This window comes from Microcaecilia unicolor, chromosome 1 (genome assembly GCF_901765095.1).
Source record: "Microcaecilia unicolor chromosome 1, aMicUni1.1, whole genome shotgun sequence".
Classification (NCBI taxonomy): domain Eukaryota; kingdom Metazoa; phylum Chordata; class Amphibia; order Gymnophiona; family Siphonopidae; genus Microcaecilia; species Microcaecilia unicolor.
The window spans coordinates 278,297,787-278,321,941 of record NC_044031.1 but is presented as its reverse complement, the minus strand read 5'-3'; the positions used below and the strand labels follow the sequence as shown (position 1 = coordinate 278,321,941).

The 24,155-nt window shown below is 44.3% G+C and overlaps 1 protein-coding gene across 5 annotated transcripts in view; it reads right to left on the bottom strand.

The window, feature by feature from the left end:
* The window catches only part of RBFOX2 (RNA binding fox-1 homolog 2), a 769,335-nt gene that overhangs the window by 471,413 nt on the left and 273,767 nt on the right, over window positions 1–24,155 (bottom strand). For all 5 annotated transcript variants that reach the window (XM_030206954.1, XM_030206969.1, XM_030206978.1 and 2 more), the window contains one exon: window positions 8,677–8,901. In XM_030206954.1, the coding sequence (XP_030062814.1) occupies window positions 8,677–8,901 (225 nt within the window). The remainder of the gene's footprint in view (window positions 1–8,676; window positions 8,902–24,155) is intronic.

Below are 24,155 nucleotides of genomic sequence, written 5' to 3'. Positions count from 1 at the left end.
ACTCGTGGACAGGTGGATCACGTCTTCTAGATCCCCAGCAGCCTGAAACCACTGGGAAGCTAGGGTCCATTGAGCAGATCTCATGTGAAGGCGGGCCATGGGAGTCACATGAACTGTGGAGGCCATGTGGCCCAGCAATCTCAACATCTGCCGAGCTGTGATCTGCTGGGACGCTCGCACCCGCGAGACGAGGGACAACAAGTTGGTGGCTCTCGCCTCTGGGAGATAGGCGCGAGCCGTCCGAGAATCCAGCAGAGCTCCTATGAATTCGAGTCTCTGCGCCGGGAGAAGATGGGACTTTGGGTAATTTATCACAAACCACAGTAGCTCCAGGAGGCGAATAGTCATCTGCATGGACTGCAGGGCTCCTGCCTCGGACGTGTTCTTCACCAGCCAATCGTCGAGATATGGGAACACGTGCACCCCCAGCCTGCGAAGTGCTGCTGCTACTACAGCCAAGCACTTTGTGAACACCCTGGGCGCAGAGGCGAGCCCAAAGGGTAGCACACAGTACTGGAAGTGACGTGTGCCCAGCTGAAATCGCAGATACTGTCTGTGAGCTGGCAGTATCGGGATGTGTGTGTAGGCATCCTTCAAGTCCAGAGAGCATAGCCAATCGTTTTCCTGAATCATGGGAAGTAGGGTGCCCAGGGAAAGCATCCTGAACTTTTCTTTGACCAGATATTTGTTCAGGGCCCTTAGGTCTAGGATGGGACGCATCCCCCGTTTTCTTTTCCACAAGGAAGTACCTGGAATAGAATCCCAGCCCTTCTTGCCCGGATGGCACGGGCTCGACCGCATTGGCGCTGAGAAGGGCGGAGAGTTCCTCTGCAAGTACCTGCTTGTGCTGGAAGCTGTAAGACTGAGCTCCCGGTGGACAATTTGGAGGTTTTGAGGCCAAATTGAGGGTGTATCCTTGCCGAACTATTTGGAGAACCCACTGATCGGAGGTTATGAGAGGCCACCTTTGGTGAAAAGCTTTCAACCTCCCTCCGACTGGTAGGTCGCCCGGCACTGACACCTGGATGTCGGCTATGCTCTGCTGGAGCCAGTCAAAAGCTCGTCCCTTGCTTTTGCTGGGGAGCCGAGGGGCCTTGCTGAGTCGCACGCTGCTGACGAGAGCGCGCGCGCTGGGGCTTAGCCTGGGCCGCAGGCTGTCGAGAAGGAAGATTGTACCTACGCTTGCCAGAAGAGTAGGGAACAGTCTTCCTTCCCCCGAAAAATCGTCTACCTGTAGAGGTAGAAGCTGAAGGCTGCCGGCGGGAGAATTTGTCGAATGCGGTGTCCCGCTGGTGGAGCTGCTCTACCACCTGTTCGACTTTCTCTCCAAAAATGTTATCCGCACGGCAAGGCGAGTCCGCAATCCGCTGCTGGATTCTATTCTCCAGGTCGGAGGCACGCAGCCATGAGCGCCTGCGCATCACCACACCTTGAGCAGCGGCCCTGGACGCAACATCAAAGGTGTCATACACCCCTCTGGCCAGGAATTTTCTGCACGCCTTCAGCTGCCTGACCACCTCCTGAAAAGGCTTGGCTTGCTCAGGGGGGAGAGCATCAACCAAGCCCGCCAACTGCCGCACATTGTTCCGCATGTGTATGCTCGTGTAGAGCTGGTAAGACTGAATTTTGGCCACGAGCATAGAAGAATGGTAGGCCTTCCTCCCAAAGGAGTCTAAGGTTCTAGAGTCCTTGCCCGGGGGCGCCGAAGCATGCTCCCTAGAACTCTTAGCCTTCTTTAGGGCCAGATCCACAACTCCAGAATCATGAGGCAACTGAGTGCGCATCAGATCTGGGTCCCCATGGATCCGGTACTGGGACTCGATCTTCTTGGGGATGTGGGGATTAGTTAAAGGCTTGGTCCAGTTCACCAGCAATGTCTTTTTGAGGACATGGTGCAGGGGACCAGTGGACGCTTCCTTAGGTGGAGAAGGATAGTCCAGGAGCTCAAACATTTCAGCCCTGGGCTCGTCCTCCACAACCACCGGGAAGGGGATGGCCGTAGACATCTCCCGGACAAAGGAAGCGAAAGACAGACTCTCAGGAGGGGAAAGCTGTCTTTCAGGAGAGGGAGTGGGATCGGAAGGAAGACCCTCAGACTCCTCGTCAGAGAAATATCTGGGGTCTTCTTCCTCTTCCCACGAGGCCTCACCCTCGGTGTCAGACACAAGTTCACGGACCTGTGTCTGCAACCGTGCCCGACTCGACTCCGTGGAGCCACGTCCACGATGGGGGCATCGAGAGGTAGACTCCCTCGCCCGCATCGGCGAAGCTCCCTCCGCCGACGTAGTCGGGGAGCCTTCCTGGGAGGCGACGGCAGCCGGCACCGCACGCGGTACCGACACCGGAGACCTCACCTCGGGCGATGGGCCAGCCGGCGCCACGCTCGACGGTACCGGAGGCGCAAGCACCGCCAGTACCGGAGGGGTAGGGCGCAACAGCTCTCCCAGGATCTCTGGGAGAACGGCCCGGAGGCTCTCGTTCAGAGTGGCTGCAGAGAAAGGCATGGAAGTCGATGCAGGCGTCGACGTCAGAACCTGTTCCGGGCGTGGAGGCTGTTCCGGGCTGTCCAGAGTGGAGCGCATCGACACCTCCTGAACAGATGGTGAGCGGTCCTCTCGGTGCCGATGCCTGCTGGGTGCCGACTCCCTCGGCGACCCAGAGCTCTCGGTACCGACACGGGAAGGGGACCGGTGACGATGCTTCTTCGACTTCTTGGAACGAAGCATGTCACCGGAGCTTCCCGGTACCGACGAGGAGGACGTAGAATCCAGCCGTCGCTTCCTCGGGGCCGAGGCCGAAGGAGGTCGGTCTCGGGGGGGGGCTGTACCGCAGGAGCCCTCAGGGTAGGGGGAGACCCACCCGAAGGCTCATCGCCACCAGCAGGGGAATGGACAGCCCTCACCTGCACTCCAGACGATGCACCACCGTCCGACGACATCAGCAGACGAGGTCCCGGTACCACCGACGTCGATGCAGCTATCTGATGTCTCGGCGCCGATGCAGAGGGCCGATGCCTCGATGCACTCGATGCACTGGCAGCCGAGGATGAAGCTCTGGACGCTGAAGACGTCGATGCACTAGATACCCCCGGTGCCGATGCCGACGAAGAGCCCGAGAACAAAACGTTCCACTGGGCCAATCTCGCTACCTGAGTCCGCCTTTGCAAAAGGGAACACAGACTACAGGCCTGAGGGCGGTGCTCGGCCCCCAGACACTGAAGACACGACGCGTGCCTGTCAGTGAGCGAGATTACCCGGGCGCACTGGGTGCACTTCTTGAAGCCGCTGGAAGGCTTCGATGTCATGGGCGGAAAAATCATGCCGGCGAAATCAAAAGCCGAAATGGCGAAAGTGAGCACCAAAACTTTGAGGGAGAAAAATCTCGACCGAGGCCGAAAAGAGGCCTACCCCGACGACGAAAGAAAACTTACCGGGGCAAAATCTGAAAAATACGGGAAGGGGCAAACGAAACCCGAGAGGGCTTCCGGAGCACTTTCCGAACAGTTTTTGAGGATTTTCCGAAGAAAAAACACGTCGAAAAAGGACGCGCGAGGTCGACTTTCCGGGGCTCGACACGGCGAAAACACGACCGTACCGAGTGCGGACAAAAGAAGACTGGCCGGCTCGAGCCGGTTTCGGGCGGGAAGACGGTCGCACATGCGCGGTGCGCGCGGGCGCGCGAGGACTAGCAAAGGACTTTGCTAGTGAAGATTCCGATTGGAGGGGCTGCCGTGGACGTCACCCATCAGTGAGAACAAGCAGCCTGCTTGTCCTCGGAGAACAAGGTTTAAAATCAAACCCCAATATGATAAAATCCCCATATACAAAACTAATAAAATTGCATCAAATGCTAAAGTTCTGAGCAATTGCTTAAAAGATGGAAGTAAATGTGTTCCTCTCTAAGAGTCCATTACCTTTCCTATCTTTAAAAAGTGTAGTATCTCAAGTTTGTGTAAGATAAGAATAAGTTTGATATTGGACACAAAGGATTTAGGGTAGGCTTGGGGACAGATCAGGCCTGACTGCCATTATGAGTATACTGCACTTTCATTCAGATAAAAAACATTCAATACTATATTGATATGTAAGTGTTTTTTTGACATGGTAAATCATGATCAAGGATAATGTCCTACCTGATAAATCTGACTCCAGCAAAAGGTGGTAAGCCTTAAATAGAATGAAGGAGATCAAGAAATAGATCAAAACGAAGCTAAGGACCTACATTAGGAAGGACAAAAGAAGCTGAACTGATGAAACTTCCACTCAAGACAAAGGTTTGTGACCAACAGCTTCTACGAGATAAGAATATTGAAGGATTTCATTACTAGGATGAAATCCAAAACTATTAGGACTGAGCAATGGGACCAAGGAGAAAGAGCCTACCTGCTAATTTGCTTTCCTTTAGTCCTTCTGGACTAGCCCAGAATGACTGATTGGTTGTGCAAGCCTACCAGCAGGTGGAGACCGAGAAGATTGATTTTGAGGCAGCCAATAAGAGCCGTGCTCAGCCCCTTGGAAACCTCAGTACTCGCATAGCAAAGCAAAAGGAGAGAGACACACTAAATATCTGTGCGCCAGTCGGTTCATACAGCCACCTACCAACAGAGACCTTGCTGGCCACTGTCAAAACATTTCGACTACTCCAAACTGAGTCAGCAACATCAGTAATGCGCCTATGTGCAACCATGTAGAAATGGTTGAATAATTGGTCTCTGCGAATACAGACATATCCATGGATGTACATTTTTTTAAAATTTTTAAATCAAACAGCTTCCTACAGAGACAAGAGCGAATGAATTATCTCCAAGAACAAATCGGATACCCAATAGGGAGGGATATGGGCCAGTCCAGAAGAACTAAAAGAAAGCAAATTAGAAGGTAGGACCAGCCCAGAATGACTGATGGGAAGTACCAGAGCAGTAAACCACGGGCGGGACCAAACTACAACCACTGCCAGATCCCAGTAAACAAAAATGCTGCAAGGGAGTTATGAACTCATATGTAAGCTGGAAATAGATTGCACATGTTCAAAGTTTGGCCATAAAATACCTGACACTATTACAATCCACATTTGCTACTCCATAATAGTTAATGTAAAGTACCTTGATGAGACCGCAGACAAAAATTGCCCTAGCGAAATCCTCAGCCGCTGACCGCAAAGGGTGGTGAAACGTCCAACTTGCTATGAACTTTCAACAATAGGAAAGCTGCTAGGCCTGTTCACTTTCAAGCACCCTGCTGCACCCAATTGTTCCAGTGAAGTTCTCAACCGAAAGGTACTGCATCTACTGCGACCAATAACCAGTAGACTCAGTCCTTGGGTAAAGATCATCTTAAGTATGGAGAACAGTGAATGAACAGAAAGGGAACGGGACTTGATATACCGCCTTTATGCAACTACATTCAAAGCAGTTTACATATTATATAGAGGTACTTATTTTGTAACTGGGACAATAGAGGATTAAGTGACTTGCCCAGAGTCACAAGGAGCTACAGTGGGAATCAAACCCAGTCCCCCAGGATCAAGGTCCGCTGAACTAACCACTAGGCTGTTCAAGCCTCATAAAAGGCCAAAAGTCCAGGTCAGACTACAGATGTCGCTCTCCATTCCAGGGCTTGTACCCCATTTAGAACCTCTATTTTAAGGTAGGTGTTAAGGCTAATCCTAATCAAAAGACCTCAATTGTTAAATCTGAGTTGTGTTGTCCCACAGAGGTGGTCTTTCTCCCAAATGTTTTGTTTATCTGCAGCCCTTGAGTGAAACAGCAAGATCTTTTGGTCTCTTAGGGAGGGTACCTGGATCTCTCAACTGACAAGCTAAGTTCTTGTATTGAGACTGTGATTTCCTGGTTAAGGTCTAATGGTTTGGAGATTCACATTAAAAAAAAAAAAAAAACTGTGGGACTGGTTTCAGATTGTGCCAATTAACTGAGAAAAAAAAGGATTCCCTCTGCATACTCTGATAAGAATTTGAAGATGAAACTGGATGTACAAGCTTTGATTAATCCCCAAATAACTAACTTTTCCAAATGCTCATTTTAAACCACATATGGCAAGACTACTTAAACCTGTTGAGGAACCAGCAGCTCTTTTGATTGCTATGCAGACTTTATTGCTAAGCATATTAGACTAACATAATGCTTTGTATATTGGTCTTTCAAAGAGAAGACTACAGTGCAGATAGCTCAGAATGCTGCAAATGAGTTAATAAACTGTGTGTGGTAAGAGGGAGGCGGCTTGATCACCTCTGGCTAACATCTATTGGCTACCAGTAATGGAGCAACATAAACTAAGATCTTAATATTGACATGAATTCTCCACATGAATAGATTTGCCTAATGTGTCAGCTTAGAGTGGTATGGCCCACTGCTAGCTAAATAGATCACTTGGCAATTCCTCTAGATATCTGATTCTTAAGGTATGCAGCAGGTATATTCTTGCAGACAATTCTGCTAAACAGCAAATACATTTGCTGACCTTCAGAAAAATAAAATTGAAACGCCACCCCCCCCCCCCCCTTTTTTTTATGGCTCCTTGCTGTTTTTGCACCAGGTTATTGTTTTAATTTACTGATGGTTTGTTTTTATTGTAATTCTTGTGGTTTTTATTTCTTTTTTTTTTTTAAGTCCTGTTTTATTACTTTTGTTCTATGTTCTATGCCATTGATTTAGCCTAGGTCATTGAAGGCAGGCAGTATAAAAATCTTATGATTTGCTTCTCTGACACCACCAGAAAAAAATGACAAAGATCAAAATACATAATTATAGTAAAACTCAATCATTATGGTGAACCACACAGCGGCCTAAAGAAAACTGATCAGTGTGCACAGTGTATTAAAAAAAAAAATAAAAAAAAAAAACTTTCAAAATTTTGAAAAACCATTAAAAGTAATACAACACAGGCAGCATAGAGGGAACAAAAGGCCACAAATGAGTGAAAAAACCAATGTGAAGAGAATACATATTCATGGTGAACCGAACAAAAACAAACTACAGAGGACCCTATGCCAACAGTGATAGCATGGGACATCCTGCACATAAATATTCAATGAGAGCATGTAAAAAGGTCTGAAAACTTTTGAAGACACCCATCCTGGGCTCCACTGATAGCAATTCCCACAGCTAGTTGACATCTTGCTTGTCCTCCGAGAACTATATTAACAATGCACTCTGCACAGCTAAAAGTTTAAGACTTATAACCAGGGTGGAGTTCTATCAACAAAAGTCAGTTTATAAAATGGGTAGCCTTTGGGTTGTCCATGGATCTCCTTTCTACAACTTGGGAACCTAACCTCACTGCTTCAATTTCTTCAGTATACAAATCAATAAATTCAGATACAGCATGTTAAAATTCCACCAAGATTTAATATTGATTTCTAATATTTTCCTATAGCATACGCTTCAAAAAGAATCACCCTCAATTTTTTTATGTATTTAGCAAAAATAAATAAACAAAAATAAAAATCACTATCAAGTTTATTTTCGAAAGAGAAGGGCGCCCATCTTCCGACACAAATTGGGAGATGGGAATCCTTCACTTGCCCAAATCAGCATAATCGAAAGCCGATTTTGGGCGTCCTCAAATGCTTTCCGTCGCGGGGATGACCAAAATTCACGGGGGCATGTCGGCAGCGTAGCGAAGGCAGAACTGGGGCGTGCTTAAGAGATGGGCGTCCTCGGCCGATAATGGAAAAAAGAAGGGCGTCCCTGACAAGCACTTGGTCGACTTTACTTGGTCCATTTTTTCTTGCGACCAAGCCTCAAAAAGGTGCCAGGAACTGACCAGATGACCACCGGAGGGAATCGGAGATGACCTCCCCTTACTCCCCCAGTGGTCACCAACCCCCTGCCACCCTCAAAAAAACTTAAAAAAAAATTTTTTACAGCCTCAAATATCATACCCAGCTCCATGACAGCAGTATGCAGGACCCTGGAGCAGTTTTAGTGGGTGCAGTGCACTTCAGGCAAGCGGACCCAGGCCCATCCCCCCCCCTACCTGTTACACTTGTGGTCGTAATTGTGAGCCCTTCAAAACCCACCAGAAACCCACTGTACCCACATCTAGGTGCCCCCCTTCACCCCTTAGGGCTATGGTAGTGGTGTACAGTTGTGGGGAGTGGGGGGGCTCAGCACACAAGGTAAGGGAGCTATGTACCTGGCAGCAATTTATGAAGTCCAGTGCAGTGCCCCCTAGGGTGCCCAGTTGGCATGTGAAGGGGACCAGTGCACTACGAATGTGGGCTCCTCCCACGACCAAATGGCTTGGATTTCGTCGTTTCTGAGATGGGCGCCCTTGGTTTCCATTATCGCTGAAAACCAGGGACGACCATCTCTAAGGTCAACCTAAATGTTGAGATTTGGGCGTCCCCTACCGTATTATTGAAACGAAAGATCTTGTTTCGATAATACGGGTTTCCCCGCCCTTTCACAGAGCCATCCTGCAAGGATGGCCCCAGGAAAACTTGTGCGCCCCGTTCGATTATGCCCCTCCACGTAATCATTAAAGGAAGAGGAATTCCTGATAGTTACTTTGGAGCTGTTGAACAGATAAGATAAAGGAGTATGTTTCAGTTTAACTCTCATCAGTTAAAGTGGAGAGCACTACCTACTACCTACCTATCCAAGTTAGGATAGCTTTGCAAGGAAGGTACAAGTTAGTGGGATACATGCACACATACCGTGAGAGCGCCATTTTGAGTGTTTGATGTGCTTGTGCTCTGCTCGCCATGCGTCTGAGTGGTTCCATAGAGTGACAGGTTGTGCTCGCTGGTCTGACCTGCATAGTCCTGAGTCTGTTGCACCCCGTATTCTGTGGAGATGCCATTCTGTGGGGGGGGTGGAAATGGAATGGTCGCAAAGGGTGGAACCATTGCATCAGGAGTGGCTGCTGGCTCCTGATTACCCTAGAAGCAAAGAAAAAAATGACTGGTAAGATCTCACCTTATAGAACATTGCAATACATTGCTAAATGCAGGATTCTGACCAGAAAAAGAGTTCATTAATTGTCACACACTGGTTTAATTTCCAGCAGGCTCCTGCTTCTGAGATTAGGGGGCTCCAAGGGGGAAATATGTAACTAGGTGCACGGTAGAAGCCTATTGTATAAAGGAACTTAGTCATCTAATTTCCTTCACAGAATACCAGCACAAAAGCAAAAATAAATGCATGTAAGTTAAACACGCTCTTGAATTCAATTGTTTTTTTTTTTTAAGTGGGAAAATGCAATTATGCAGGAGCCTCAGCAGCAACTCATTTCACTCAGGAATAAACCTTGAGACTTGCCTATATCGTCATCGGCTTCCATTACAAAACTTCTTAATTCATATTTCAATAATTTTATTTATTGGGCTTTATTAACCACCTTTATGAACAGATTCACTCAATATATCCAATCTACCCATGCAGGTCCAAATATAATATTCTGAAACTAAAAAGATAAGTTTTAAAGTTTAAACATTTTTAGCTTTGTAATGGAAGCCGATGACTATTCTTGTGGGAAACGATTTGCTGCTGAGGTTCCCACATAATTGGACTTAACCACTGTTTTAAAAGCAATTGGAGAATTCAAGAGCGCAGGGTTGTGTTTTGAGTCATTTATATTACCCCCGCTGCTTACACAAGGTTATTTAACAGTGATCTATGTAAGTTAATGTGAACACTTATGGCAGCAATATGCCTAAGTTTTGGTGATACGCACGCAAGTTACAGTATTTTGTAAGTTATGCACATGAGTCATTCCGTGTCAAGTGGACCAGGGGTCCCCACCTCACCATCTCAGATTTTGATGAAATTTGGTACATAGTTTCTTTATGATAAAAAACTAAGCTGTGCAAAACTTTAGTTCAAAAGACTAAAAATTGGAGGTTCTAGGGGACCTCAAGTAAAGGGTTGCAAAATGTCGCCTGAGCAAAAATGACATTTTGGGCCAACTTCCAGAAGCTGTAAAACTGGACGTTTTAGTAGTACAAGGGGGATATTTGGAGAACCTGCACTACTTTTAGGGCTTAATGAACTGGCAAAACCCCATGTTCCTAGTCCTCTTACGTTTTGAATGGTTTAGGCTCAAACGTTGCCAAAAAAACGGCAAAAATCAATTTACAGCGATGTTGAGGCTGCTGTAGTTTCTAAACTAGTTGGCCTTTCAGGTTGATTTTTGGTAGGTTTACTAAATGCAGGGCTGTAATGAGGCATTCCAATTTGCAGCACTTTCCTTCAAGTGGTTGAAAAATTATAAGTGTTCAAAGTTGGTATAAAAAGCATTTTTGCCCATTTTGGGCTATCTTTGATGCCCTTGACCTCCAGTGGGACAGCTTCAATATTCTTTCTTTTAGCACCATTAGAAAGAGCAGATTTCCTTCTATCAGAATATGTAGTTTTCATTTTGGAGTCTCATCATATAAGGATTGCAAAAATGCCCTCAAATGTTTGCGGGCAGCAGCCTGTGATTTCTTCACTACACCCTTGATACAAGTGTAGTAAAAGTGATTCTTCTTTCAAAAAGCACCAATTTTTTAAAATAAAGAACACATTATGTTATAAAACTGTATTCAAGAAAACTAAAAAACAGGAATGTTTTTTAGGATGTGGAAGGATGAGGCCAGGTTTCATGACAGGTTTAAAGAAAACTGCAGTCAGTTAGGATGACCGACTTGGTCAATTATGATTGGTGGACCCTGTTGCAAGGCGTCTGAGTGTCTGTTGCTGGTGTTTCTTCACCCTTGCTACAGTTTGACCTCTTAGTGAACTGTAGGCATCAAAGTAAGCCTAGCAACAGACACTCAGGAGCCAGGAGGTACCAGAAGCATACAATTGGGCAATGAAACAAACAATTCTGCCTTGCAACAGGGTTCACCAATCATAATTGGCCAAGTCTAACTGGCTAGTTTTCTTTAAATATTATGTTATAAAACTGTGTTCAAGTAAACTAAAAAATAGGGTGGAAACCATTGTATACATACTTCTTGTTGAAGAAACTCGCACCTGCACCGACAGGCTCATTTATATTGAATTAAATGCCACAAATGAAGATATTAATCACTTTAGACTGAAGTAAAATTTTACCCATTGAAAACCTGATTGCAAGAATAAACGCGTTTGTTGACCTGATGCTAATGGTCATCAATGGATCCAGAAAGATCAGATGAATTTCCACTTTGCTCAGTTGGCTGTTCAAGTACATCAGAGTGTCATTTACTGACATACAATAAAAATAAAGGTTTGAAATTAATTGAAGAGCTTCTGCCTGATCAACAGAAGTTGTTACAAGAGCATTCTGGTCAACTTTTCTATGCTGGATCAACTATTTGCCTTCATCATGAATCCTTACTGTTGAAAAAGTTTGAATTTTTGCAAAGAACCTGCTGTAACCCATTTTCCAAAGGTGGTCATAATGCAAAAAGGGGCTTAAGAGTGCTGGATGACACACTAGCAGCCCAGCTAAAGGCCTTAACAAGCAAAATATTTGTGCCGGGTCAGAAACTATGTCCATCTTGTCGAAAAGACGTCAGTAACAGAGCTGCTGATTCTTTATCATCATCAACAGCAGCAGATGATGAACACAGTGACATTTCTGGCAAGTTGAACACAAGTTTGACATCTCTTGGTTTTTCTCCATTAAAGTTCAAAAAAGTCAGCAAGCGTGATGTACGAGGCTACACCAAGCGCAAAATCAGGCGAGTGCAAAATACTTTGAGAGTCATCATCTTGCAGTTGCTGGTGGCTTAGACATTCTACCAGTCAGAAATGTGACAAATGTTCTGATTATGATGACCTGCTAAACGAGTTGAAAAACAAAGTCCAAGTTTCAGCAAATCATGCAGAAAAACTGCAAATACTAACTTTAGCACCAAACAGCTGGTCTATTCAAAGAACTGCCTCAGAATTCATGGTTTCAACTAGAATGGTTAAAAAAGCAAGAAATCTGAAATCAGTTTGTGGAATTCTGGCAAAACCAGACAAGAAGAAAGGTAAAGTTTTACCAGAAGAAACAGAAAAAAAAATTCTTGGCTTTTTTTGAAGATGATGAATTCAGTAGACTATGCCTAGGGAAAAAAGATTTTGTCTCTGTCAGAACTGGCACTGAAAAAATTCAAATGCAAAAGCACTTGCTGCTTAGCAATCTAAAAGAAATGTATGTTGCATATCGTACTCGAAATGGGCCAGAAGTGGGTTTTTCAAAATTTTGTGAGCTAAGGCCAAAATGGTGTGTCACTGTTGGCTCATCTGGTATGCATTCAGTGTGTGTTTGTGTCATTCATCAAAATGTGAAGCTTATGCTTGCTGGAAGCCATCTGCTGAACGAAGATTACAAAGCACTGATGGCTAAAACTGTGTGCAATTTGGAATGCAAAGAATGCATGCTTCACAGGTGTGAAATATGTCCAGGTAAAGATGTGCTTGAAAATTACCTGACAGAAGTGTTCATTGATGCTGACCCAGGTGAAACAATCGAGTTTAAGCAATGGGTTCATACAGATTGCACCACACTGGAGACCAAACAAATGTATGTTGATGATTTTGTATCTGAGCTTGCATTGAAAGTTTCAAACCTGTCAATTCACCATTACATTTCCAAACATCAGACACAATACTTAAAGAAAACCTAAATCCTTGTGAAATTGTTGTTCTCTTGGACTTTGCTGAAAACTACTCCTTTATTGTCCAAGATGCTGTTCAAGGTTTCCACTGGGAAAACAGTCAAGCTACACTGCATCCATTTGTTGGGTACTTCCGTGATGCTTCAAGTGAAATTCAGTGCATAAGTGTTTGCATAATAAGTGACGGCTTGCGGCATGATGCAGTTGCTGTACATGCATTCTTGGAAAAATTAATCGCGTTCTTGAAAAGCAAAATTGGAGAAATAAAATATGTAACATACTTTAGTGATGGCTCAGCTGCACAATACAAGAACTTCAAAAACTTTGCCAACTTGTGCTATCATCAAACAGAATTTGGAATAAGTGCACAGTGGAATTTCTTTGGCAGAAGCCATGGCAAGTCACCATGTGATGCCATAGGTGGTACAACAAAGCGACTAGCTGCTCAGGCTAGTTTGCAACGACCTAAAAATAGCCAAATTCTCACAGCACAAGGCTTGTTTGAATTTTGTGATCAAAAAATAAATAAAATCAAGTTCTTTTTTGTTTCCAAGGATGAAATTGAATCTTCAAGATCTGCACAAGAGGAAAGATTCAGTAAAGCTTCCACAGTTGCTGGAACTAAATCACCAGTTTATTCCCATTGACTTGAACCAAATTTCAGTCAGTAGAATGTCAAATGATTCCTCCTCATTTGTTGTCAAACTTTGTCAGTCGGATGACCCAGTGAGTGTACCTGGCATAAATGTGTCTCAACTTCAGCCTGGGCAGTATGTTGCCTGTGTTTATGACAACAAATGGTGGATTGGCAATGTCTGTGACACATCATTTGAAGAACATGATGCCTTGGTCAACTTTATGCATCCATGCGGGCCTGCACGATCATTTCATTGGCCTAGCAGAAGAGATTCTTGTTGGATTTCTGAACAGCATATTCTAGCAGTTCTTCCAGTACCAGCAACTACACACTTGGACGACAGTATACATTTCCAGAAACAGCAGTGAAACTTATCAGTGAAAAATTCTTGTCACTTCAGCACTGAGGTTTTACTTGGGAACCATTAAGACACCCCCATTAGGCTTGAGAAACTAGGCAAAGACAACCAAATGAGGCTTGGGAACCTCAAGTAAGATGCCCACCTTCAGGCTTGGGAACCTGTGCCAAGTGGCTGGACTTGCCTTGCTATCGGGCGTGACCTCTTGGCGATGAGGTTGCCACTTCCTATTGAATTGGTAGTGGCATAGCCACCATGGACCAACGCATGCTTAAAGCAACTGAGTGACTTATACAGCAATTAGAAACATTGATGGGCCCTATATCCGTTTCATCTATCATTCAACAATACTGGCCAAAAAACACTTTTTTTTGCAATCCTTATATGGAGAGACTCCAAATTGAAAACTACATATTCTGATAGAAGGAAATCTGTTCTTTCTAATGGTGCTAAAAGAAAGAATATTGAAGCTGTCCCACTGGAGATCAAGGGCATCAAAGATAGCCCAAAATGGGCAAAAATGCTTTTTATACCAACTTTGAACGCTTATAATTTTTCAACCACTTGAAGGAAAGTGCTGCAAATTGGAATGCCTCATTACAGCCGTGCATTTAGTACACCTACCAAAAATCAACCTGAAAGGCCAACTAGTTTAGAAACTACAGCAGCCTCAACATCGCTGTAAATTGATTTTTGCCGGTTTTTTGGCAAAGTTTGAGCCTAAACCATTCAAAAAGTAAGAGGACTAGGAACATGGGGTTTTGCCAGTTCATTAAGCCCTAAAAGTAGTGCAGGTTCTCCAAATATCCCCCTTGTACTACTAAAACGTCCAGTTTTACAGCTTCTGGAAGTTGGCCCAAAATGTCATTTTTGCTCAGGCAACATTTTGCAACCCTTTACTTGAGGTCCCCTAGAACCTCCAATTTTTAGTCTTTTGAACTAAAGTTTTGCACAGCTTAGTTTTTTATCATAAAGAAACTATGTACCAAATTTCATCAAAATATGAGATGGTGAGGTGGGGACGACCTTTAAAATTGGTCCACTTGACACGGAATGACTCACATGACTCCTGACCATGCACTGCCCAGACACTACCTATGTGTATATCTCCCAGTAAGATACACACATATTTAAAGAACAGCGCTATACACACCATGTGTGCATCTATATATTCTAATGAACTACACATGTAACTGGCACATAACAGTGACTGTGTGCTTTACAGAATTGCCAAGCAAGTGTGCAGTTGAAACATCATAATAGCAGAGAGTATTCAAATACTGGTAGGAAGAGGAGAAAAAGAGAAGAGTTTTTAAAAGTTATTCCTAACAGTTACATCAGGGGTTCCCAAATCTGGCCTGTGGGAATCCCAAAGAAACAGAGCGAACAATCAGCAAAATCCAATGTGGTAGTAGAAAACAGCAGATCAGACAGGAAAACTTTATATCAAGGTTTATTCACTATAGTAGATAAAATATAAACATAAAAGCCCAGCACAGGCTGGGTTTCACCTACCAAAGGGCCCTTAAATGGGAGAAACATGGTCTGTGTCGGGCCATGGAGGGTGGTCAATTTAACACCTATTTTTAAAAAGGGTTCTAGGAATGATCCGGGAAATTATAGATCGGTAAGCCTGACGTCAGTGGCGGGCAAAATAGTGGAAACTATTATAAAGAATAAAATTACAGAACACATAGACAAACATGGTTTAAAGGGACAGAGTCGGCTTAGGTTCAAGCAGCCAAGGGAAGTCTCGCCTCACCAATTTGCTTTCTTTCAAGGCATGAATAAACGTGGTTAAGGTGAGCCGGTTGATCTAGATTTTCATTAAGCTTTAAAATACCTCATGAGAGAATCCTAAGAAAATTAAAAAGTCGTGGGATAGAAAGAAAGGTTCTGGTGTGGATTAGGAATTGGTTATTGACAAGAAAACAGAGGGTAGGGTTAAATGATCATTTCTCTCAATAGAGGAGGGTGAACAGTTGAGTGCTGCAGGGATTGGTACAGGGACCGGTGCTATTTAACACATGTATAAATGATATGGAAATCAGAACGATGAGCAAGGTGAATACATTTGTAGAGGATACAAAACCATTCAAGGTTGTTAAAACACATGCAGCCTGTGAAATATTGCAGGAATACCTTAGGAAATTGGAAGACTGGAGAACCAAATGGCAGATTAAATTTAACGTAGATAAATGCAAGGTGATGCAAACTGGAAAGAATAATCCAAATCATAGCTACCTGGAGGTCAGCACTCAAGAAAAAGATCTGGGTGTCGTTGTATGGACTCAAGCTGAAGAGCCTTCAGAAAGGCAGAGAGATATTCCAGAAGGAACTTCGCATACTGAGAATTGATTTGAGCTGCTCTGGGCAGACAAGCCGGCTGCCTGAAGCCCAAATAACCATGGCCTCCGTGCACCAAGGAAGGCGTAGGGGAACTGACTACTACTAAAGCAATTTCCCTCTGGAGTCATCAAAAAGGGATACAGGGCTGCATATGGAGACCCATCCAGGATGAAGCGCATGCGGATAATGGAAGTAATACGCTGGGTTAAGTCCATGAAGGCTAGCAAGAAGAGGAGGTAATGAAAAGACCTCTGGTTTGACTGAGTAAAGAGCTTCATAGACAAGCTGGAAGTCAGGTGTCTGAGAGGAGAGAATGCAACGGCGGCTGTGCAGTCCGTGAAGAGGACAGTGAGCCTTTCCAACCGTGTTCTAAAAGAGTCATCTCTCCAGCACTTGGCAGCCACCAGCCTCCGCCTAACACCCAAAAGCAGAGAGACGCAGACACCAAGGATCACGTGGCCATAGTGGAGGTAGAACTACTGGAAGCTGCAGCCAAGACATGACACAAAAAGTAGCACATATGAGTTTACCTTGTTGAGCAGACTGGATGGACCTTGCACGTCTTTTTCTGCCGTCATCTACTATGTTACTAGCCAGCTCATTTTCAAAGCACTTAGCCTTCCAAAGTTCCATAGAAACCTATAAAATTTTGGAAGGCTAAGTGCTTTGAAAATATGCCTCTATGTTACCTTGAGCACTGAAGGATAGCTTGTAGAAATCCATACTCCCGTGAGCATTAATCCAACTCCCCTGAAGGGAGAAGGAAATAGAGCCCAGGAAAACCAGAAGAGTTCTGAAAACTGGTGCATGGAGGCTATATCTGAGAAGTTCTGAGAGGACATTTCTCTGGTAAGAGAACACTATTTTGCTTTGTGAACTGGGGTTTAAAGGAGGAATTGTAGGTTAGTGATAGGCAGAATAAAAATATAAAAAAGCAAATTTGTATCAACTAATCTCCATAGCCTTTTCCCCTTAGTTTCAAAACTTGAACTTTGTACCACAGAATTAACAGATAGCCTCTAGCAGGCACTGCAGGATCCAGAAGGGATGACAGTATGTATGAGAGAGAGAGCAGAGTAGATGGGTGGGAATAGGATCAGAGGAACATGTAGTCAGTTTGGAGGAAAGAAAATGTGCAGTTTCCTCCAGTGATTTCAGAAAAGGATAAACACATAGCAGGGGTTGAAGGAGGGTTGACAGATAGGACTGGAGGAAGCAGAGGTGGAGATGACTTCGTTGAGAATTCAAAGTTAATCTTATGAACCTTGACATGGAAGTACTCAGCCATTGTCTGGGGAGCAAGTGAAGAGGGTGGGTTGGAGATAAAGGCACTTTGCGTAGAGTTGCTTTTAATTAGTCAAAAGATTATACAGGACTGCTTGTCCCAACCAGCCATTCCAGACTAGAATGCTGCTCTAGACAGTAATGACTAGTGAAGGTGTGAATAGAAGACTACGTAACCTCTTTGCAAAATTTCTTCAATGGAGGAAGAGCGGAAACAGGCTACTGAAGGTGCTATGGCTCTTACACTGTGACCAGCGACACAGCCATGAAGGGTCAAGTCCAGTCTGAGTGTACATATAGGAAATATAGTCAGCCAGCTAAGTATAGTACTTTTAAGTGAGGGGTATTCCTCATCTCTTAGAAACAAAGGATACAAAAAGCTGGGAGGACTTCCTATGAGGTTTTGTATGCTCCAGATAATACACTAGAACACACTCGCAGTCTAAGGTTAGTGTTGTTTCTCCATGATTACAGTGTGGCTTTGGAAATAAGACGGGTAGTATAATGAACTGAGGTGGAACTCCGATACCACTTTAGGGAGGAATTTGGAGTAGATCCAGAGCACAACCCTGTCATGGTAGAACCTGGTATAAGGTGGGTCAGCTACAAGGGCTTGAAGTTCACTGACTTCTGGCAGAAAATCAAGAGCTATAAAGAACACTACTTTATATGTGAGGAGCTTTAGAGAAAAGGAATGAAGTGGTTCAAATGAAGGTTTCATGAGAGCTGCTAGGATAACATTTAGATCCCACAACATTCAGAGGTGGATTGATAGGAGATGTTATGTGAAACTAACCTTTCATGAATCTATTAAGGGATGAACTGAAATTGGCTTAGTGTCCACCACAGAATGAAAAGCGCTAATGGCACTCCGGTGTACTCTGAGTTAGTTTTGAGGCCAGAATCTGAAAGATGAAGGAGAAAACTTTTACCACTTTAAATAGTAACATTTTTGTGTGAAGGTTTCCTAGAAGCTAGGAATTTTCTAAAGACTGCTTGAGGAAGGATTAAAGAACCTAAGTCTATGTTGTCAGAAACCAAGCCATGAGGGCTAGAAAGTGAGGGTCTGGATGACGTGAGAACCCCACGTTCTGTGTTATTAGGGTTGGAAAAGAATCCAACTTCAATGGTTCTCTGGACAAAACGCTACAAAAGGAGGGAACCAGATTTGACATGAAAATCTCAAAGGCTCTTGATGAAAAATAAGTTGGAGAGAAGGAGAGCGTCATTGTGGCACAGACACTTCCCATTCGAGGGCATCGATGAAGGGGAGGTGTGGGATGAGTGCCTGAAGGGAGAACAATGGTGATGCTTCTTAGGCTTTTTATGGTGCAGGTCCCTTTATGCATCCAGCTCCCTTGATGCATCCAGCTCAAACAACGAGGATGCAGAGTTCCTATGCCTTGGACCTTCTCGATGTTGTGTTGGTGCAGACACTAATGCAGATTCCATGTCCAGGGAGCTTGAGTAGTTGCATACCTGAAAATGGTCGATGCTTCCTGGGAAAAAGAAGGGCTCAGAGGCCTCAAAAGGCCGAAAACTGAAGAACGAAAAATAGTTGAAAAAAAATGTTTAATTTGAACTTAATACAGACATATCAAGAATATGAAGCGAAAATGTCCAGAAAAAGAGAAGGCACGGAAAAAGCAAGTTTGATGTGCTGTGAAGAGATTAAAAAAAAATTCTCTACTCTGCAGAAAACAATACACTGCTGATCCCACACTCAAGAGTCAGGTGGGAAAGCACATGAGCATGCATGGTGGGGGTACTGCCTCAAAGATTTAAAGTGACAGGTACTTGGTGGTGTCCCCACTGGGCTCTGTGGATGAGGTATAAAAGATGGGAGGGGGTTAGTGAAAACCTCACCCACACACAAAAAAAGGCACACTTAGGATACAGTGAGCTTTATAGCTAGAAGACAAACTAAGGTTCAATCTCTCATAAAATTGTAAAATTATTAAAACTTTACATAATCACAAAGGCAAGGCTAGTCCTCTGAAGTAGATATCTTCTACTGCCACTGTACAGCATCAAGTAGGTTGTTAATCATTTAAAGGTCCATGAATATTTTAGGGAGAATTCAGCCAAATGAGAAACAGTCTATTAGAATTAAAGAGGTGACATGAATACCTGTGCCCTCTTTACCATGCACCCTACACTTTAAAACATTAATGAAGAGAAGCTTCAGTGTCATTAGGTGTGCAAAAGTGGTCTTGAAGAGATCAGATGAAAGAAGGCCAAAACCTTAGACAATTATTTCCCATATACTGGAACAAAGGGGGGGGGGGGGGGGGAGGACAAGTGTCTTTTAAACCCAAAGTTCTGTGAACTTGAAAACTTGTTGGTGGCAAACAGGTTACCAAAAGGGTTGAAACATAACAGGAATTATGCTTAATGTTCCTTTCAGTTTTATACAAAGCAGAGTGCAATTTCTAGAATTAGACAATTAAAAAAAACAAGGCACATCTTTCAACTTTCCACAAAATCCTAGAAATAGAATATTTCTATTGATTACCTTTAAAAGTGGACTAACACGGCTACCACATCTCATAGTAACATAGTAACATAGTAGATGACGGCAGAAAAAGACCTGCACGGTCCATCCAGTCTGCCCAAGAAGATAAATTCATATGTGCTACTTTTTTTATTTGTACTGTCCTCTTCAGTGCACAGACCGTATAAATCTGGCTAGCCCTATCCCCGCCTCCCAACCACCAGCTCTGGCACAGACCGTAAAAGTCTGCCCAGCACTATCCCTGCCACCCACCACCGGCTCTGGCACAGACCGTATAAGTCTGCCCAGCACTAGTCCCCCCTCCCAACCACCAGCCCCAGCACAGACCGTATATGTCTGCCCACACTAGCTCCGCCTCCCAACCACCAGCTCTGCCACCCATTCTAGGCTAAGCTCCTGATGATCCCTTTCTTCTGCACAGGATTCCTTTATGTTTATCCCACGCATGTTTGAATTCCGTTACCGTTTTCATCTCCACCACCTCCCGCGGGAGGGCATTCCAAGCATCCACCACCCTCTCCGTGAAAAAAATACTTCCTGACATCTTTCCTGAGTCTGCCCACCTTCAATCTCATTTCATGTCCTCTCGTTCTACCACCTTCCTATCTCCGGAAAAGATTCGTTTGCGGATTAATACCTTTCAAATATTTGAACGTCTGTATCATATCACCCCTGTTCCTCCTTTCCTCCAGGGTGTACATGTTCAGGTCAGCAAGCCTCTCTTCATACGTCTTGGAACATAAATCCCATACCATCCTCGTAGCTTTTCTTTGCACCGCTTCCATTTTTTTAACATCCTTCGCAAGATACGGCCTCCAAAACTGAACACAATACTCCAGGTGGGGCCTCACCAACTTCTTATACAGGGGCATTAAAACCTCCTTTCTTCTGCTGGTCACTCCTCTCTCTATACAGCCTAGCAATCTTCTAGCTACTGCCACCGCCTTGTCGCACTGTTTCGTCGCCTTCAGGTCCTCAGATACTATCACCCCAAGATCCCTCTCCCCGTCCCTGCCTATCAGACTCTCCCCGCCTAACACATACGTCTCCCTTGGATTTCTACTCCCTAAGTGCATCACTTTGCATTTCTTCGCATTGAATTTTAATTGCCAAACGTTAGACCATTCTTCTAGCTTCTTCAGATCTTTTTTCATGTTTTCCACACCCTCCGGGGTGTCCACTCTGTTGGAAATCTTGGTGTCATCCGCAAAAAGGCAAACTTTACCTTGTAACCCTTCGGCAATGTCACTCACAAAATCATTACACAAAATCCTAGCACTCACTCAAAATTTAACATGGAAAGAACACACCCTTACACCTCATTTTATGAATCTTGTGAGCTACCTTTTTGTATTGTGACCTTATCCTCCACTGCTAATTTTCTGTGATATTAGAAAACTCATGTGGGGGTCAAATTTTCCATTAACTTATTATAAATCAGTCTTACAGTTGGGAGTTTATTTTGCAAGTTTAGAAGACTGATGGTGCTTCTTGGCCACCAGAAATGCCAATTACGTTTTGTCACCCCAGCTACTAGAAGCACAAGACTACTCTTCTGGTAATTCGGAGTCCACGTCAAGCTTCAAGCTTTGAAGAATAAAGATGTCCAACTGTAAGCTCTAATTGTAAAGTGGCTGCAACAATCTGCAGGTCTACCTTGCACTGGAGCAAAATTTAATAAAATGAAAGAGCAGATAGTGGGTCTGAAGCAAAGATTTCTAGTGGCAATGAGAAAAACATTGATCATCATTACTGTATAAGCTACATTCCAAGATGTGCCTGCTTCCATAGTGGCCAATATAATAAGGCGTGTGTTAGAACATAGAGCTTCAGCAAAGTTTTTGGTACAAACCCTAATGAAAACTTTTACTCTTGATCCAGAAAACTAATAGCATGCAAACTACCATGGGACTAAAACATGTGTGGACAGAAAAGGATTCACAAACAGCTAAGTCTTCAGCACAGCCAAAAGAGGAAAAGGATTCAGTGGGGTGAGAGGGGTTTGCAGTTTTAGAAACACTCTTGTGGGCTTATCTGTGCTGGTATGTCCAGGCTCAGGGGGTTTAAATTGTAAGCTCTCTTGAGCAGGGACTGTCCTTCCCCATGTTTAAACTTTACATCGCTGCGTAACCCTGGCAGCGCTATAGAAATGCTAAGTAGTAGTAGTAGGGGAGCAGATTCTCTATAAAGGTGTGCCCCCTCCCTTCCCAGCTTGATCCCCAATACTTGCACCAAATCTCTACCAAGATGTGAATTTATAGAAACAAGCTTATCTGCTGCTACAGGAGTTTTCCCTCAACCCTGTGGGTATTTTTCTTGGGGATCCTATATCCAGAATCTGGTGCTATTTTAACTTGCCAATGCCTTCCATTGAAGTCAGTTTCCCAGAGGTTGAGTAAAACCTGAGGAGGTAAAGTAATAAACTGTGCTAACCTTTAGCACAATTTACTGTATTGCCAGTAATTCTACAGGCAACAAACACATTAACATACATTTGTATATCTGCAGTAAAATCAACACAGCTGTCTACCTCCAGTCTAGCACTGATTTTTTATTTTTTTTTATGAACTCTAATACTCGTTATGTATGAAGGTATTAGACCCTAAATCAATCTCTCAAAGAGATAATTGATAAACAGTAATAACTGCTGCGCTTTGATTAGCACAATTACATTAGCCCCATGGTATTTCTTTATGGCACTGTTTGATTAGTAACACCACAGATAATACATTAACATAAGGACGTCAAAGCCACAAACCATATAGTGCCAATTTCATTCACCTTGTTCTTGAGTGACAATCTCCTTCTGCATCTCCTAAGGCAGAACAGGTGAAGCTCTGGGAGCTACCTCTTTCTTTACTGCATTACCTGGGCTACCCCACTGAGAAACTGAATGTCCCCTGCAGAACAAGCATTCCTGTCTTCCTCCAGTGCTCACTGTCCCTGCTGCCTTCCTACTGTCTTTGCTTAATAGCTCCTGTGGTCCTGAAAGATTAAGTGCTGTGCCAAGGAGATATGAAATGAAGCAAGTACTGAGGCATATGCCATAGCTCACTGGGTGCTGATAAAGGTAAGGGTGGCTCACGTAACTAGCTAGAGCTGGATATCCTTTACAGCTTTGACCGCTTAGCTGGATGCTTACCACATATGCTCCTGTCTTCATTCTCGTAGTGTGGTACTTCTCACCTTTATTTTTTTTTTATGCTTGTTCAATTCTCACAGCACACCAAACCAAATCTTGCACTACCTCCCACCAGTACAAAGGTGGCAGCAGCAATTTTTTAACCTACCTCATTCTAATGGATTCAAATGAGGGTTATAGCAAGCAGCCCACTTTGTTGGGGGGGGGAGTCCAGGGTGGATTAGGGAGCTACCCATTCTTCTCATCTCTCCCCAATCCCATTAAAATTTTTACCTTTGCTTGTGAGGATGCCCACGCCACACCAGCCGAAGAGCACCTAACCTCAACCACTTCACGGAAGTTGGTGGTATGCTTTTTTTTGTTTGTTACATTTGTACCCCGCGCTTTCCCACTCATGGCAGGCTCAATGCGGCTTACATGGGGCAATGGAGGGTTAAGTGACTTGCCCAGAGTCACAAGGAGGTGCCTGTGCCAGAAGTGGGAATCGAACTCAGTTCCTCAGGGCCAAAGTCCACCACCCTAACTCCTTTCCAGCCTGTACTCCTCCTGCATGCTCAGTTAATGCACAAGGAGTGCCGGCATTGGCAGCTAGAAAGCACACCACCATCTTCTTCATACCAAGGGAGGTTTGGACCATGGAGCTCTTCGGCTGGTGGAGTTTGGATGTCCCTGCCAGCCATTCTGGGTACTGCAGTTTGAAGTGGGGGGGGACCCAAAGTCCCTTGCATGGTATGCCACTGTTTCAATCTCATGCTCAAGTGTATGAGGCCAACAGGTCCTGCAAGATTACAGGAGCTCAAACTCTTACATTAAATTGAAGCCAGAAGAGACGGCATACATGTAGAAAGCACAGCTCTTCTGCCAGTGAGAACGAAGGGAGAGGGGGTGGGTAAGATTACCAGTTTTCTGGTGGGCGAATACGAGGCTTGTTCCCCGTAATGCAAGTAATGAGCAAGAAGTTCATTTTTGGGGGAGGGGGGGGAGGGTGAGGAGAATGAAGGAAATCTAGTGGGGAAATTATAGAATCTACACTCAAATTATACTTAAAACCACATTCCTTAAAGTTTGTTGCTTACCGTGCAAATCGTTCCCATGAATATTCATTGTGGATATCCTGAAAACCTGACTGGCTGGGGTGCCTCTAGGACCAGGCTTGGGAACCTTTGCTTTACACTAATATCCCCCAAGCAAAAGCATTAGATTTAATTGATAGTCATCTTCATCAATTGCCTCTATGAGCAGGTCACATACAAATGCTGAATAATCTGGCTAAGTT